The sequence below is a fragment of the Chiroxiphia lanceolata genome, chromosome 1 (genome assembly GCF_009829145.1).
Source record: "Chiroxiphia lanceolata isolate bChiLan1 chromosome 1, bChiLan1.pri, whole genome shotgun sequence".
Lineage (NCBI taxonomy): Eukaryota > Metazoa > Chordata > Aves > Passeriformes > Pipridae > Chiroxiphia > Chiroxiphia lanceolata.
Genome location: NC_045637.1, coordinates 122,993,368 through 123,011,549, shown reverse-complemented (window position 1 = coordinate 123,011,549; position 18,182 = coordinate 122,993,368). Strand labels below are relative to the sequence as shown.

The 18,182-nt window shown below is 36.9% G+C and overlaps 1 protein-coding gene across 1 annotated transcript in view; it reads left to right on the top strand.

Moving 5' to 3' along the window:
* STK31 (serine/threonine kinase 31) overlaps nucleotides 1-17,853 on the top strand; it is a 34,131-nt gene extending 16,278 nt beyond the window's left edge. The window contains 10 exon segments of the mRNA XM_032688313.1: nucleotides 3,247-3,336; nucleotides 6,314-6,342; nucleotides 6,613-6,669; nucleotides 6,671-6,794; nucleotides 7,893-7,939; nucleotides 9,732-9,863; nucleotides 10,345-10,477; nucleotides 13,729-13,789; nucleotides 13,792-13,829; nucleotides 17,635-17,853. Coding sequence (XP_032544204.1) covers nucleotides 3,247-3,336; nucleotides 6,314-6,342; nucleotides 6,613-6,669; nucleotides 6,671-6,794; nucleotides 7,893-7,939; nucleotides 9,732-9,863; nucleotides 10,345-10,477; nucleotides 13,729-13,789; nucleotides 13,792-13,829; nucleotides 17,635-17,853 — 930 coding nt within the window.
* Nucleotides 17,854-18,182: the final 329 nt, after the last annotated feature.

The following is an 18,182-nucleotide window of genomic DNA, read 5'->3' as shown; positions in this document are numbered from 1 at the left end:
TGTTAGTCTGCCTGTCATACCTGTTTAAATTATACTGACTGCAGGTTGGCTAGCAGACATTTTTGATAGTGCAACCAAGTGTGATGATGTCACTGACTTCATTTCCTGCTCAGTTAAAATGAAGTACATTAAATCCAGTGTACAGTAAGTCCAGTGGACCCAAACAGGAAGTCCAGTGAACCTGAACAGATGGATGAAATAGTTGGCTATTAAACTAAAGCAGAGTGTTTAATTCTGCTCAATCTGTCAACCTAGCTGTCAAAATTGGCTTTACTAAGTTATATCTTGCTGTTCTGTTGCCTAAGCAATGTGCTCTTCCTTTAACCTCCCTGAAGCGCTGGTGCCCTCTCTCACTGTCACAAGGCTCATTATTTTTAAGCTCTTGGAAGTGAACATCTTATCTTGGCTTGAGGAAATGTAATGCATCCCAAACAACTATCTCAGGTGTGAGTACACCCAATAAAAGTTTGAGTGCAGAGTAAGTGGCATTATTTCAGTTTTCATTGTCTGTGTTTTCTTAGTTGGTTTATGGTGGTTTAACTGTGTCTCTCCTAGATATTGTCCCAAAAATGAAGATGGGGACTGGAACGGGTTTTTTTATAAGGTATTTAGGGAAATGCTTAGAATACATTCAAAACTAATAATAGAATTTTATGTAAATTCTGTGTCCAAAGAGGAATGTAGTGGTGATGATCACTTTACCAGCTCTCCTACAGAAGTATTACTGAAAGGATGGCAGCTTTACAGATGAAAAAACAGGGGTAATTAGAAGTTCCCCTGACTGCAGTGTAAGTAGGTACTCATAGTGATAGGGTGTAACATACATGCTGACTTCTCAGACACTGTAGTTAGTGTTATATGGATGTGTCGCTTATTTATGATTTCAGTTTTGAAACTTATTGGAGACTGTAGTGTACATATTCAGCTTTTTTTTTTCTTGGTGGGAAAGAAGAAAAAATAATCATGTGAATGTTTAAAAAAAGGGAACTATTCAGTTGCCCATTAAAAAAAAAAAGTGGGGGTTGCTGGGATAATTTGAACAATTTAAGGATGGATGTTGATGCCAGACCTATCTTTAGCTATTCCATATACTGCAAAGTAGTAACTTGCACTAAAGGGAATAAAAAACTGCTGTTGTGGACTTTCATTAGCATCGCTATAGTTATCAGAAACAAGATGGTGAGCCAGATTGGAAGTGATATTACCAAGTCTAGTGGTTGGTTGTGTGATGTTGTTTGTGCAGTTGTTTGCGTTGTGGGTTTTGTTGTTGTGGGTTTCTTTTAATGAACTAAATTTTGTGATTTGAGAAGCATTTAGTCTGTTTTAAAGGAATTTAATTGTAATGTTTACTACTGTGAAGAGCTTGCATCTTTGTAAAGCAGACTATTAAAATACTGCTTGTGTACTTAATGTTCTGTGACGTTATCTAATGGGCATTAGCTGAACCATGAAGTGTCCCATGTACACAGGTTGGAAGGAGATTTGTCCTGTGGCTCCTGAGCCATCTGTTGAGCTCCTTGATAGTCATTTAGTCATGTGTAGACTGTTAAATTTTCTCTAGTGCTTTAACTGGTATTAGCTGGAGTTTGGTTGCCTGGTTGAATCTTCTGCTACATTAAGTGTCTCTTGCTCTAGTTTTTGAAGTAACATTCTGTAGAAGTATTGGGAAGCGTTCTTTATGATGAGGGGTCCTTATTATTTTTTATGCAGCACGTTACAGAATTGGTTTACCAACTAGCTCTTGCCTTATGCAGGAAAAACAGCAGGAAGTCGCCAGTGACGGCCAAAAGTGCAGGAGGGCCTATTAAAATCTTTTCTATTGTTGGTGTTTCATGTTTTTAAGTGCTAAAGCAATACATTCTGTTCACCTTCTGTAGTACAACTTAATCTACTGATTTTTATTATCCAGGCTATTAATGTGTGGCTGAATTACAGCAACTGTTCAATTGCTAATCTATTTATAAAGCAGTGTGTGCTACAACTTGGGGTTTTATTTTCAGTTGGAGCTTGTCCATCTTTCAATTTCCAACCACTGGATCTCATTCTGCCCTTGTCTGTTACTGGTAAAAGATTTCTAGTCTATGATGGATACTTAAAAATTGCTGATTAAGTCCATTTCTAAGATTTCACTAAACTAAATTGAAGACCACATTTGAACCTGTGTTTGCGTTTACATATTGATATTACAGATACATTTATATTATTTATTTCTTGTTAGCAGGAGGTGTTCATTTGACTGTTCTTTGGCTCCATGGTATTAGTGCTATGGTTAACTCTTCTGTTGTTTTCTGTTTCCTCACTAATAATTGCCCTCCACACCAGACTTTCCAAGGTTTTGAAGCGGCATGGGTGTGTGTGATAGGGAAGGGAACACATATCAGGACACCATGTTATAGCTACTTCAATAATTTTCCTTTTTTTTTATTTTTGGAGATGGATGTAGAAGGAAGTAACAAGTCTTTACAGTAGGTCCATAAAGCTGCAGCTTGATCTTCCATGTTCATATGTGTTTTCATATATCTGTGAGCATGTTGAGTTAAATCACCCTGAAAATAACACTGCAAGCATGCTTCCAAGTATGGATTTTTAACTTCTTTCATCCATTTCAAAAGGTTTGGTTTTGGTAAGTCTGATAGGTACCTTGTCTGTTATGAATATGGGGTTCCTCTCCTATTAGTAGAACTAATCCTGCCAGTCATTCAAGGGAAGCTTTGTTTTGTTTTGTTTCTAGAAAATTATGTTTAGTTTAATAATTTTTCTGCAGATAATCAGTAGGAAGTTCACAGTTCACTTGCTTTTCCTACTAGAAGACAAGGATTTTTTATTCCAGAGCATTCTTTTCCAGTAAGAAAACTTTTGCAGTCTGAATTTGTGAATGTAATTTTGGATGTATGAATAATGGATAATACAAATTCTAATTTCTGTAATACAATCAAAAACTACAGGACAACCAGGACATTTTAAATTTTCAGTGGCAGTTAAGATTCCCACTGTTATCAACAGTCATGCAGAAACTGTTTCTTTAGTTTTCTGATCATGTAGTCATATCTTTACACTGTGAAGGCTGCTGTATTTGTGCAAAGTACTCATGCCATAGGAGTGGAGGTTAAAAAAATTAGCTCTTGCACTCATTCCTAGTCAGGCGTGTATTGTGTTACTCATACTTCGCAAGGATTAATGCTTTTTTTGTATCACTTTCTACATTCTTTGGGTGAGAGTTGCTGCCTTGCTTTTCTTTCTGCATAGGATAAAATAGATGAATTGATTATCAAGCAAGATGAGGTGCAGCAGAACTTGTATTCAGTAGTGAAAGAATTAATTTTGGAAGTGGATCAAGTACCCTGTCTGGGCCCTCAAGAGCGTTACAGGTAAGGAGGTTGCTTTGATCAGTATAGATTCTGAAACTCTGAGAATCTGTGGAGGGCGTTTCTTCAATGTTAAACATTTTATAGTTGGAGACTGACAGCAGCAGATGAAGTTTTAGGTAACACTTCCAAGGTAAGTTGTACATCTGGCTCCTGTAATACTTAATTTACTTGTGATCTTGGTCTCCTAGATGTTTTGTTTCTAGATGGATCTATTATCTATTATCTAGATCCTGGATTTAGGGAACAGCTTTTCCTTCATGGTACTGTGTTGGGTGATTAACAAGACTTCACTAAGCACAGAATTTTTGGTAGAAGACACTGTTAATGAGAGAACCTACAATTAAAAAGTCAATGCAGTTATCCTGTAAATTGTGGTCGTGTGTTGTGTGATTTGATTATGTGCTTTCCTACCAAGAGTCTCTTTCCCTCTCAGACAACCCAAAACCAGAAAGTAAGGATGCAGATAGGGAAGTAGGCCCTGTAGAGGCAGTAAGGACTTTTGAAGAGGACTTTGCCAATAGAAGTGTTACTGGACTTTGCTATTAGAAATAATTTATTTTCTTCTTTTTAATATCAGAAATATTACTTGCCTTAATTTTGACTGTGCAAATGTGTGTGGAGAGGAGAAAAAGGTTGTTGGTATTTGGGTAGCTTGTCTGTACAAATTCCAGAGATTTATTCATTCACATATATATGAGATTGAATTCTTATGAATAATCTCCAAGATTGCAGTCTGCACATAAGTTTGTATAAGACTGGAGCAGCATTAATAAATTGAGGCATTCAAATTTTCATGGAATTACTCAATTTCCAATGGAATTATTTTTCAATGTTATTAATAAAATGTTTCATACTCTTTTTTTTTATAGTCTGATATGCAGATTGGTATCTAATTGTAAAAAGATACCGCATAAGTAGCATTTCATGGTTTTTTATCACTAGAGGCATTGTGAGAGTCCTGCTCCTTCAGATAGAGGAAAGTTGTAGTGTGTTGTTTGTATTTTTTTTTCTGTTATGTGTTGGTTTTGGGATATTTGTGTGAGTGTTTAAAGGCTATACTGTGTGAATCCACTAGGTGGTAGGCATCAAGCATCTTCTACATAATTGCACAGAAGTGAAATTTTAAGAGTGTTTTGAAAATATTTGAAGGGGTACTGAAATGCTGCTAAGTGTGTTAATTAAATATTGAGCTTTAGCTTAACTGTGCCGATGGTCCTCTCTTGTGTTTGGAGCTGGAAGACCAAAATAGCTTTCCCATATAGGGAAAGTGAAATAAGTGTTTACCAAATATTAGTGAGAACCTTGTTTGCAATTTTATAGAGCTGAAGTGGTCATGCTGTGCTGTCCTAGAGAAACAAATATTTTTCCAAATCTCTCAGAGAAGAATTTTGGGAGCTAATGCGCCTTTCACTGAGCCTGTGTATTGCAAACTCTCTTCTTCGTCAGACATCTCTTCTGACTTGTGTTCTATACCTTCTGATGAGAGTTGTTGTTGGCCAGTTCAAACAGCTTCAGCCACAGTTGGGTTCACCTGGCTAGGGCTGAAATAACCAGTTGATAAGCTCCATGCTTTCCAAGTGACAATACTGTGTTGCTTGAGAGGAAAGCCGAGAGTGGGAGTATACACATAAATTACCCTAAAGCAAACTAGGGTGTGAGCAGTTGTTATCTATCTGTTAGCAAGTTTCCTTTGCCTCATGGATAGTGTGTAGTAGCTTGTTCTGCTCCCTTTGTATTACCATGCTTAGAGATAGTGGCTGGGACAAGTGCACATAGGCCACTGAGCCATCTTCATATGGTAGTTTGTTGTCCTTCTGGAAACTGCTTCTGTATCCCTATGCTGATGAAGTTGCTAGTGTTTTAGAGAAATGTGTTTATAGTATGAAAAACAAATGGGATGAAATAGGACCTAACTTACAGGATTCTTTCCTTGAAGACAGCCTGATGGAATATGTGCAGATACTGTCCTGGTGTGACTAGTGCTATTATTTTTGTAAACAGAGTGTGATATTGGATATAAAACTGTTACTGAGCAGTTTTCTCTGCTCTATTGCCTACTTTTGTTTGCTGTTAAATTGGTTGATTTTTTTCCTCCCTCCTTCAAACTGTTCCATTTGAACCTGGCCTTTACCTTGCTGTGCCATTTTTCTGTTTATGTGTATCCTGGTGTACTGAATCCCATCTACTCAGAAAAATGTGAGAGAATTCTGTTGTGCACTTGAATGATTTCAATAGCCTCCATAAATTTAGCACAAACCTTTTCCTGGTATTTGCTTGTAGACAAGCAGATTTGTACAAAGCTCATGTCACTTGGCTCAGTAGGAAATTGCTGTTGAAACAGTCTATTATACTGAATGAATGTTGTTCATTGTAGTAGCTATTGTTATGAAAGTGGTTTTGTAATTTTTATTAAATACTGTTCAGTGGAGGATTGGGGTTTTTTTTGTTTTGTTTTGGTTCCTTTTTTGGTCACTGTATTTAGTTAATTATAATGTGAGGAAATTCTTATTCTTTTGGCCCCAATCTGAACTTTTGCTGTGGTGTGTCTGTAGTGCTAGGTCTGGTTGCTGGATCATCGTGTGTAGTCCTACAAAATTGGTTAAAGTCAATTCCTGACCTTCACAGTATCTGCAGCCCTCAGCAAGGGGAGGCCATTGCTGCCCCTTTCCAGCTTCTGGTGGTAGTGTCAGTCATTTTATTTGGTGTTCTGTTTGGTTGCTCAAGGGTCTGAAAGGCTCCTGACAAGTGACTTTACATTCAGAAGAATTCCTCGGCTGCTCACCTTATTTCTTAGTACAAATTCACTTTGTTTTCTGAAGTTGAGCAGCTCTATAAGGAGCATTATAAGTTGAACCCCATTTTGTTCTTTATCCTGATGAGTATGACTTTAAAGTCCCCAGGGAAAAAATAACTAGAATACAAACGACTTCTTATGAGCTGTTAAGCTTTTTGTGGTGCCTTTTTCTTCCATGTTTTCAAGGAACAAAAACCAAACTTGATGATCTCTGAGATCCTTTTCTGCGTTGCATTTTCTGGTAGACATACTGGCACTTGATCTCAAAGGAAAGTGGAATGTAAAATATACTTCACTGGACATAGAAAGAGACCTTCGTAGTAAAAATAATTTTATACCAGCAGTTAGTGCTAATGTTTTTTATGTTAAATATCTTGATTTTTGTAGGTAATACATGGTCACAGAATTCACCTTGTTTGCAAAACTGTTTTTGCTGGATTTACTTGAAACACGGGAGCTGACAACTTCTCTGGGGATGATTTATGATCAAGAATCTGAAGCATATGACCCAGGAGGTATTTCAACAGTTCTTTGAGTGGAAGTGTGTTAAAACAAAGAAACTAAATTGTGTCAGAAATAATATGGACACAACTATGTAAATTCTTGCTGACTGGTTCGATGACATCTTTAAGGTAACGCAAACAGTCAATCTTTCTTGTTGGTGAACATGATGAAGTATGACACTGTAGTATGACACCAAGGTAGTGAGAAGTAGGCATTAGTAGGGCCAACTACTTATGGCAGGGAGATTGTGCATGTGAACAGTGGCTCTAAATGACAGTACTTCAATACAGAGGGAAAGGTAATGCGTTGAGGAATAGAGTGTTACTTTACCTTCACTCTTGGTGCGGTGAGCTGGAGTTTATACAAAAGATGTCCTTTTAGAAGAAAGCACAGATGTCAGTACTTTTATGGAAGTATAACTTTGGGTGTGCTTTTCTATCTGTTCACTGTGTGACTGAAACGCTTTAGTTAGTCCTTTCAAGAGACCTTTGGATAGAAAGACTTTGGATTTTAAAAGGTTCTAGTTCATAAATGCCGCTGAAGGTGGTGATGAAAGATTGGGTGCAAAGAAACAGCCAATCTGACTGGATGTGATGTAAGTACAGGCTGCAGAGAAATATACAATAGATTTTTGTTCCTCTTTGAAATGTTGAGTGTGGAGAATTTGTGCAAATAAATTGTCTACCATTATGCAATACCATTCTGATTCTCTGTGTCTCCTACTCTGAGTTGTAGGAGGTTTGGAGCATTGCAGTTGGGTGTGGGTTATTTCTCATAAAAGGACATGGGTGGTGCAAGTGGATCACCATCCACTGAGTTCTGCTTATAAAGAAAATGCGAAGTAGGAAGGTAACTGTGACTTTCCTGCCTCTGTGCTTAATATCTATGTTTTTGCTCAGTTTAGGACTCCTAGTCTTCCTGGAAAGACTGTCAGCTCCTCTCTCCCCATTCCTGCAGGCCCAGCTTCCGTATCTCCCTGTCACACTTGCATGCAAATATTCTCAGTTTGTGTCAACATAGCCTTCCTGCTCATGTATATTGTATGTAATGCACAAGGGTTGTGCCCTCTCCTAGTGTATAAGTTTTCTGCTCTTACATTTCATTGTACCCAGATGCTGTTATGAGTATCAGTGTTCCTTGACCAGATGATAAATTCTGTTCAGCAGCAGTGTAGACTTGGTGCATGTCATGTGAAGTACAATGTTAATGAATATGGTTACTTATAGATGTTTATAATCATGTCAGTTATTAGAGGGGGCAAACAAACTGGCAGGTGGGTTTCTATGATTGCAATTCAGAGTGCTGTTCTGCATGCATGAAAGTGGCTCAAGTTTGTCGGTATAGTGATGAACTTTGGTTTACCTATTTCAAATCTGAACTTTTCTGCAAATGCTTCAGAGGTAGAGGAAATGTACAGACTTTTGGCATGGGTTGGTAAAGCACTGGTAGGTAGACAAAGAAAGAAATTTTCGTTTATCCTTCTTAATCACTTTGACTTTGGATATGCAATTTTTCTGTTGCAATTTTTCTACCTCCTTTAAAAAAGAAATACTGAGCAATCATGTAAAGGAAATGTTTCTTTGAAGTGTTTGCCTTCTCTTTATTTTAAAAAGATACTCCTTTTCCTCTCTTTCTGAATCCAAAATAATCTACTGTAGCATCTGTATATATATACTGTGAGAGTATATATAATAGGAAATGGTCAATGGCAGACAAGGAAATTTTCAGAGCCTGTATGACTCCTTTCCAGTATACAACTCCAGGCTTTTGGAAGAAACATTGTTTGAACTTGCACTGTTAAAAGTTTTTTTTAGCTCCATTAAGGTTAAGACAATAAAATATTTTCAAGTATTTAGTGGAATATACAAGCTTGATAGGTAAATGAACAAGGTGGGGTTTGCAGGTTTCTGTTATGACTGGTATCTTGCATGTTAAATATAGGACCATATTTCTTTTTTAATTCTGCTTGCCAGTGTAATATTTCTTCTTCTCTAGATATGAGCAACAAAACTTTGCTAAAAACAACATTCAGTGTGATTGTAAGTGGATTTTAGAGTCATGACTTTTGTATATTTTACACTTTTGATTTCAGTTTAAAACTTTTCTTAATGTATCAGACAAGATATTTGCTACAAGGCAGCATTTTTTTTTTGATTTTGTGGAAATGTGATAGAAAGCCACTTGGGTTGCTTTCCAGAGACAAAAGAATGTATTTTCCAGGCAACAGGCAGAAAGGACAGCTTCACATTACAAGAACTTAGCTGTATGTACAACTGGCTTAAATAAGAAATATTGGGAAAACTGGTTCTTCCCTCTCTATATGCAGAGAAGCTTTCTTTGAGCCTTACCAAGTTTTGGTGCTTGTGTTGAAAATACAGGTGAAAATTCTGATTAAAATAATGGGATTTCCTTTCAGGGGGAATGTGTATGGATAAACTTACTTTTTCCAGTGTTAAGAGATGAACAGTTTTTCATCACTTTCATTTTACATGGGGCAAGTGTTCTTGCCTTACTGATAATAATTGTCTACAGTGGTGTTAGCCTTTTTCTCAGTTATTTATATTTTCTGATAAGCATTTCCTCCATTCTCTTTTGCTGATGCTGAGGTATTTTCATTGTGTCTGCAATGAGAGTCCCTGTTGTGCCCAAGAATGGTCATGTCAGCAAAAGTTGATCTGTCCTTTGATGTAGCATCATACTAACAATAAACCAGTAGTTTAGTCTTCTTGTGACTGCTCTTGGTGATAGAACCAGTGACTCTCATTGGTTGCATGTTCTAATGTTCCATATCTATTTAACTGTGGTATCCTTAAAAAGAATTCTTTTGTAGCATGTGGAATGTGAGATTGGCACTTCTGCATAGAAGTGCCAATCAGTTTTATTCTACTGAAACTCTTGGATGACTTGCTAACTACCCTTTTAGAACCTCCATAAGAAAAGAGTGAAAAATCTGATAAATTACTTTTTTCATTAACAATGGAACTTCTCAGTAAAGGTTTTACATCTTAAATATTGTTGTGTATAAATGAAGAATGACTCTTAATATTTAATCTCCCTCTATGTAGTTCAGTCCAGGAGCATGATGAAGCAGAGAAGGGAATAATTATAAGTACTTGCAATAAAGTTATGTGTAAAGTTCATCATGAGCAAAATGTGATCACTGTTATACGAAACAGATACTTGGCCAGTGCTGAGGTGTGTTTATGCATTATCTATTTCTATGACACTGATCTATACAGGTAAACTTTTCTCACATAATTTCTTTTTGATAAATGTCTCTATCTTTTTATGAGAAAATTCTAGGGGTATATTGGTGATGAGAGGTAGGTTGGGTTAAAGTTTCAGATTTTCAGTGGTACATTACCTTAGCCAACACTTCATTTCAGTTAAATACAAAGATACTTACTTAAAAAATAAAGCAGTGGAAGCTGGAATCTCTGGATTCATGACAAATCAGTAGTATGTACCTTAAGGGGATTGAGCTCTAAGTAGAATGTTGGTTTTTCAGAAAATTATTAGTGTAATGAAAATGAAACACAGTAAACCTCCTCTGCTGTGGGGAAAGACCCTGAAAAGCTGAATTCGAATAGGCTCCAGGCAGTTTGTCTAATGCATTGGACTAAAGCATATCAAAATAGAAAGCTTTAATACTTCCTGATTTTTTTCTATTCTTCCTAGTTCAAAAAAGCAGGCAGAGGAATGACTGAATAGAAGACCCAATATTAACAACTTATTATCAGTTAAGAAAATTGTGAAAAGCTTAAAGGCCCAAAGGCGATGGAAGCTGATTGAAAAGAACAACTTTGAGGAAGTATGAAAATATTATAGTGTTGGTATTTTTGTCTGTTGTTTTTCAGATTGGTTTAGAAACATTAATTTAGTCTATTCCAAGTAAGTGGTAACTATGTCAGTTTTCTGAATTCAGTTTTGCCTTTAAATGTGGAAGCTTTACAGCCCTGAGGCCAAGCTTGAATGGCATAAAAACCAAAAAACCCCAACCAACCAAGCAACCAAAAAAGAAAAAAAAAAGTCAGTATGTAGTCATTTTTCTGTTTCAGTCCCCAGCACTATGCTTTTAACTTATTCCTTCCGGTGACGGGTGTTGTTCACAGCATGATAAGTTCTGTCCATCTCTTTCTGCTGTGCTGGTTGTGTATAACTTTAACATCCAACTTGGTTGATAATGTGTGTGCCTCCTCTTTGGTGACAGAAGTCAGTGTCCCAGTTTTCAGGGTTCCCCACTACCCCTCAGAGAAGTTTAAAGAATGTAAATATTACTTCAGCTTCACTGGTAATATTCACTTCAGCTTCACTGCTGTTTGTTTGATCATGCATTAATTATTCTGACGATGCTTAAGGGAAAAAAGAACTTCCACGTGTGCCCCAAGCACTGTAAAGGGGCAGTAAGCTCCCAAGAGGGATTTAAAACAAGATACAGTGATGAAACCTATTGGGAAAAAGATTCTTGAATAATGAGGCGACATGAAAAATGTGCCTGTGTATGAGAGAAAAAAGTGAATGAATTATAGAACTTGATGTTGCTCATAGATGAATGATGTTGCTATTATGTTTATTGGTGATTAGCTAATCAAAAGGAAAAAAACCAGCCTTTTGATTTAAGAAACAAGTAGGCAAAGGACTACTGTCACATAAATGAAGGGAACACCTTTCTCAGTGATTAGGTTTTAGGGGATTCACTTGGGTTTCCAGGAAGGAGACTGAGTAAAATACGTGTTTGAGAATATGTTCAGTTTCTGAATTGTGATACAGAAGCTGGTTTTAAATCCTGTTATAGTAGATTACTGTCGCTTGGTATGATAGAGTCAGAATTATACACAAATTTTGCTATTCCTAATCCTAATGATTACAATGAATTTGAAATGACATCAGAAAACTTCCTCTTCCACTTAACATAAAATTGAGTTCCAACTGTTATAGACAGGGAACCTTACAAATTTTTGACAGCTGAATTTTCTGAAAGGTCATACTCAGTACAGATGGTGTAATTGTGAAAATTACAAGAGCGGAGGAAGACTGTCCTTCTCTTTAGTCCTTCCTGCAGGTATGGGCTGTGCTGAAATAAGCACCTTGCATGATAGAACAGGAAAGTTTCACCTATGTTCCCAGCCTAGGTCCAGTGTGTGCCTTTCTCGCAAAGGTGTCAGTACTGCTCAGGGCTTGTACTTTCTGCATGATCACAAATGGAGCTGGTAACTGGTGACTGATGTGTTACCGAGGACTCTTGGCAATCTGCAAACTAGTCTTCTCCAGTCTGTCTATAGCTGGTGCTGGCTGCTGTCATGGAAGAGGATAGAAACTTGGGGTATAGCTCTTATTTTGACAGTAGACAATTCTACCATACGATGGAAAGCAGACATGGGGAAGCAATTACTTCCAGGTAAAGAGCAGAAAGTCAGAGAAGATAAAATAGGAAAGCTGGCAGAAATAAAGTTCTTGAAAATAGTGCTGAATGTCTTTGTATATTTGTAAAGTTTTTTCTTACCTGAGAGGTTTTGCAATTTGTATTCTCTGCCACCTTATGGGCTTTAATAGTTTCTTAGTGTGTGGTATGCCAGGGAGGAGAAAGCAGCCTACTTTCCTTCGTTAGGTGGTATGTTGGACAGCATCTCCTCCATGTCTTTTTCTGGCACTGTATTGCTGCCTCCCCAGCTTAGGCTGGCAGTGCCATGTGTTCTAAATGGGAAAAGTTCAAAGCTCCCAAACTTGAAAAGCCACAAGCTACCCAACAAGTGCTTATGCTCCCATGCAGCAATTTTGCATGAGCAGTTAATGTATTGGAACTGGTTCACTGAGTATCAGCTGGAGCTCCAGGTATATCAGGCTCTTCCTGGGAAATACTGGCAGTTCTTTCATCTGCACAGGGATGGCTTCAGTAATGCTTTCTGTGCTGTAGCATTTTAAAAACACTTCCTAACAGTGCAAGTTGATAGGTAGCCACTGGCAATTGCCTGGGTTGAGAGGATGAAGCTGATTCATATAAAAGTAACTCTTCATTATGCTTTATTCCCAATTTAGGAAGCTGTTGCTTAAAATTAAGTAATTTTTCTACTCAGATGAATAAGTGATGAAATAGATGAGCTGAAGTGCAGCTTGATGTCATAGATGTTTATAATTACTAATATTGTAGGATTTAGTTAGAAACACTTCTACTACCATTATTCAGATAGTCTATTCTAAAGGGTTTTGTAAGTAGAAGTGAGGGTAAAAAATAAAAGTAAAAAAAAAAAAAAAAAACACCAAACCAAACAGAAAACCCCCAAAGAAACAAGACTGAAACAAATACTGATTCTGCTTGAAGAGACTGTCTGGGATGCAGCAAGATTGGCATTCTGAACCCTCATCCAAATTTGCCAGCTGAATTTGAGATTGCCCCACATGTAACTAATCTTCAGCTCAGGCTTGGTCTTGCATTGAATCATTTGATGGAAAATTCTAGCTCAAGTCTTAATATTACATTCCGCAGTTGCCAGTTTCAAGTTAGGCATCCAAAATTGTGTTCTCCCTCATTAAGCAGCGCAGACCTTCAAAATGGAGACAGTGATTTTTTCTGAGTTCTCTGCTGATCTGTGTCCCGAGAGCCCAGCACTGACAAAACACATGCTTCCTTTTGCTCTCTATGTAATTGTTCAGAGTAGAGGAATTTTCAGCTTAACCTGCAGGCACTGTCTGGAAAGTGCTGTACTCTTACATGCTTCCGGGTAATAGTGAAGACTGGGCATTATACTTAGTTTATGGTACAGAGTTCACATTTGTCTGCTAGAATACACCTACCCCTCAACATTCTTAAAGAGGATTATGTAATTAACACATAACTTGGGCATGTACTTTTGCGTCATATTTTTAAATGTCTATTTCTTTTGATCTTCTAAAACTTTCTTCTGATACTATTTTTTCCTCTGTTCTGTGTAAGAGAAACTTGAGCAGCTTGCATGTTTTACCCTACTTAAAATTAGAAAACAGTCTTTCCTTGCCATTTTATTGTATTAATCCATTTTCATTTGAAACCTGTTGAATCTTCTTGATTGATGTTTTCTTTCCTAGCTAAAGGGAAAAAACCCACCCGTGTATTACAGCTTTGCATTGCAAAACCAGGAGTTTGGCATATAAGAGATGGAACACCTGAGGTAGATGTGGTTGCCATGGTATGTCAATTGTCAGATGAGGAAGATAAGAGTGCTCTTGTTTAGAGTGGTTGATCAAATTTTAAAGTCAATATTTCATTTTAAGTGCTGGCTTGAAAAATGTTCTTAATTGACTATTTACATAATTCTAGATAGAATGCACAAATAAAATGATGACTGAGAAGGTAGAAAGCCCCAAAGTTTTCTTAATATAAACTCAGACCTCAGAAGGAGCAACTTCTTTACCATTAATTGAATGACACACCAAGTTACAGACTTGGGGAATAAGTAATTGAGATTCAGCCTCAAGGAAGTGTTTGAATTAGAAATCTATCTTTTCTGAAATCAGGAAGTTGACTTTTTCATCTGTCTTACTACATAATGACAGCACAGTGCTTGAGCATTAATAAACCACCAAATTCCATTTTAATCACTTAAATGCAGTTAAAAAACTGTACTGTGCCCTTTACTCTTTGGATTGGGTTTCTTTTTTGTGAAACAAGTTTTCCTATACCTCTGAAACAATGCACAGATATAAGTAAACCCTGCATGATACAATTTGTGGTTTCATTCTTTCTAGTCTCGATACTGTTATTCTCTCTCTACCTTATGCCAGCAGCTGTTTTTCCCTTGAACTCTATTTTCAGACCCTTTCTTTGAAACTTATCTGTTCCAGTGTCCAGTGACTATTTGAGAATAAGATCTGTGCACCTTCATGCTTCACAACTTGGGTCTCCAACATCTGAAGTTGATCTTCACTAACTTATCTTCTCTTGGATGAGCACCCAATTTATACCTCATCTCTGTGCATTCTTTACTTGAGTGCTTGTATTTCCTTGGGTTATTTTCTTGTGTAACTGTCATTCCCATAATCTTTCAGTCTTCTGGCCAGGAATTAAGACCAAATAATGAATTCCTCTTTCTTAGTTATACTTGTGTATTAATGATTTGCCAGCTTTACAGAAGTGATTGTTTAAGATGGAGTTAAATTACTGGAGTTGTGTTCATTATGAGCTTAGTGTATCCTGTTTACTGTGTTTAGGTTAAGAAACTGTCATGATAACAGTACCAGACTAACACAGCTTCAGTGTCCTGGCAGGGTAGTTTGTGTATCACTGTATAACATAGTACTGTAAATAATCTTGCTTTATTAGATGACTCCTCTACAGTATGTCTTTTAACAACTTCACTTCGACAATGTTCTTCAGTGATGAAAACATTACTGATGATGCACAGGACTGTCTACCAAATCCTTCTGCAAAATTATTTCCAGTGGGACACTACCATGGAAAATAGAATAATAAAACATGCAGCGTTCGAGCAGAAAGGTGATCCTGTAAATGTGCATCTTATAGCTCATTACAGTTGCCTGATTTTTTTTTAAATTAAAAATAAAGTGAATCTCATGAAACACACAATACTATAGGAAAGAAGATTCAGTACTTCATGATTGAACATTAGGGCCAGCTAGGGGGTTTTAAATGTATTTCACAAAATTTGTACAGAGCCATTTGCCCAGTGCAGCGTTCAGGATTAAGCATAATAATCCTTAGATACTAAAACTCCCTAACTTTCTTTCATGTATAAGGGAAACTTAATTGTCCAAGGAATTAGGAAAGATTTCTTGGGACATTAAAACTTGTTGGCTCACTTCTGGTTTCCATAAAATTTCTACTGTGACAATGCTTTACAAATAAAGTCTGAAGGATACAAATCAAAGTTTAAATGGCCGGTTTCAGGGCATTATATTTCTGTGTTCTTCTGTAACAGGTACCTTCTGAAGTGCAAACAGCTGCTTTTGTTTCAAGAACAATTAATTAATTTAGTTGGTATTGTTCTTAGGAGGGATGAATTAATATTACAGCTTTTAATAAGAGCAAATTTCTCTGATTTTTTTTTCCTCCTGATGAAAAGAAGCAGCATTGGATTTTTACTTTGTTTTTAAGGATTCATCCTGCATGCGTGTACATGCATGTGCCTCACCACTAAAATCCACCAGTAAGCAATCTGTGTTGCCTGCAGTGCTCAGAAATATAGATGAGGGTTTTACTAAGAAATGTAGTACTAATAAATATCTTTCAGCTGTTTCTTGGGGAATCTTTTAGACCTCTGGCTGTTAATCCTTGTCCCAGTTCTTGGGGAAAATCTATTTTGCTTTAAAGTGCTTTATCTATAATCAGCTTATTCGGAATTAATCTCCATGCCCATCTGCAGGCTCCTGACAGACCATAATTTCCCTTCCATCTCAATCTCGTGCCCAGAGGAATTGCACATTTGCAACTAGTAAAATTTTTGTTGTTTTCAACAAATGCAAAACTGCCACAGGAAGATAACATAAAGCTTTAAAACAGGGATATTAATGTTAGGTAACTGTTGAGGAAAGGTAATGTTTAGTGGAAAGATCTTGCAGCCACTCATTTAGCTATGTCAACCTTCAATGTTCAGAGTGTTTCAGCATTCAGTTTTGTGTATTTGAAAAAAAAAAAGTAAGTAAGATCAAACAAAATGAAATGGAGTAAAGAAGATGAAATGTTGTCCTACAGCAGTACTCCTTGTGGAATCAATTTTCAGTTTCCTAAGTGTGAGAAGGTGATATTTATTGTTGATAGACATTTGACAGTATCTTGAAATGCAAATACACAAGTACAAAGCTTTTCAAGCTCTTCAAGTGCTCAGATTTCCCTCACTTTATTTTACAGAGGAAGTATGTAGTCATGATGCACTGGTATTTCATTGCACATCCCCTTAACTAGAGATTTTCCTTTGAGTATTTAAAATGTTTTACAAATATTGAACAACCCTTTATGCCTGCAAGATCAACAGTTTTCAGATCCCATCTTTTAACCCAGATTTCAGATTATTTGGGGAGTGACTAATTCTCCAGAGTCACTCTGATAATTAGTGAAAGAATTGGAAATTACTTGTTTCTGTCCTCAAGTTTTTGACTACTTGTGTACATTCCTTTGCTTCTCAGTGATTCTTCTGTCTGGGTGAAAGAGGGATAGGTGAGAGGTGTACAGGTATCTTGTGCTTTGCTGTTAATATTGACCCCGGTCAGAAGAGTTGCTGGCTTGGAGACTGTGAACAAGCAAGCCTTCCTATGGAAAGATTCTGTTCCAGTTGAGGTTTAGTAACCTAGATCTGTAGACCAGAATTTGAGATTGTCTTTCTTGTAGTCCCCTTGTCCAAATCCAAATCCAAGAGAACTTGTGTTCTCTTTCTTGCTCAACAGCTAATGCTTAAGCATATGTGTAGCAGCTGTGGATTTGTTTTGTCTATTGAGTCTAGTGCTGTTAATGTGCTAAGTATTTAGGCACATAATCTCTTCTGATAAATCCAGAGAGCCTAAGTGTAAGTGATGGGTTAATAACAGAATAGCTGCTGTTAATTTAGAGCCTGTTACTTTGGTTTTCTTTTCCCCCTGTGCTCCTGTAGAGTGATGAAACAACATGACAAAAATTAAAAGATGAAGTTATAGAAGGTGAATGGCACCTGTTTTGTTCCTTCTCGGTAGAAAGACCAGTTTGAGTATTTCTGTAATTTATAGTGGTTCAGTGAATTTATATTTCAAAAATTTCAAAACCTTATGCTTTCTGTGAAATCTACTGGCACCAGGTTGACAGACCTAGTGCTGAACATTTGACTGTATTTTGTTGCTAATGAGCATTATGACTGTCAGTGCTGCTGCCTATTGGGAATGCTATGGCACAACATCTTGTGAAGGCTTTGAGCCCTAAGCACTTAGAAGATGTGTTCATCAAATGCTTGGTTTTAATTTGTAATCGAGTTTGTTTTGCTTACTTATGAAATCCTTCTCCCTCTGTAGGATGATAAAGTTAAACCTCTTCTCTTGAATTTGTTCTACTCTAACAGACTGATGCCTGAGTAGGTGCTGAGGAATGATTGCTTCCTTGTAGTAGATGCAATTCCAGTTTCACTGCAACCAGGTAAAGAGTATGAGCCACATAAAAAACATGATTCTGAGAAAAGACAAGAGGAAAAAAGAAAGTGATCAACTGAGGAGAACGGAGCAAACTCTGCTTAATAGATGAGAAACTTTTCCATCAGGTGTTTGATTGAGACTTCTAGTTTTGTTTGGTTTTGAAATCCTTGACCTGATCTGAAATCTCAAAATATAAAAGGTTAGGTAGGTGCAATCATGTTTTGTGATTATACAGTCTTCACTGTGTTTTCTTTTAAGTATATTTTATTCTAATTAAGTGTTTGGGGAGATAAGTGTGATATTACTCATTGTATTCTTAGTTTGTCGGCCTTTTTCTTTTTCTCTATGTAGGCTTTAAATTTAAAGAGATTAGTCTTGTTAGATGCCAGAGATCTTTAAGATGAAGCTTTAGTGAGTTGTTTTTCTATCCA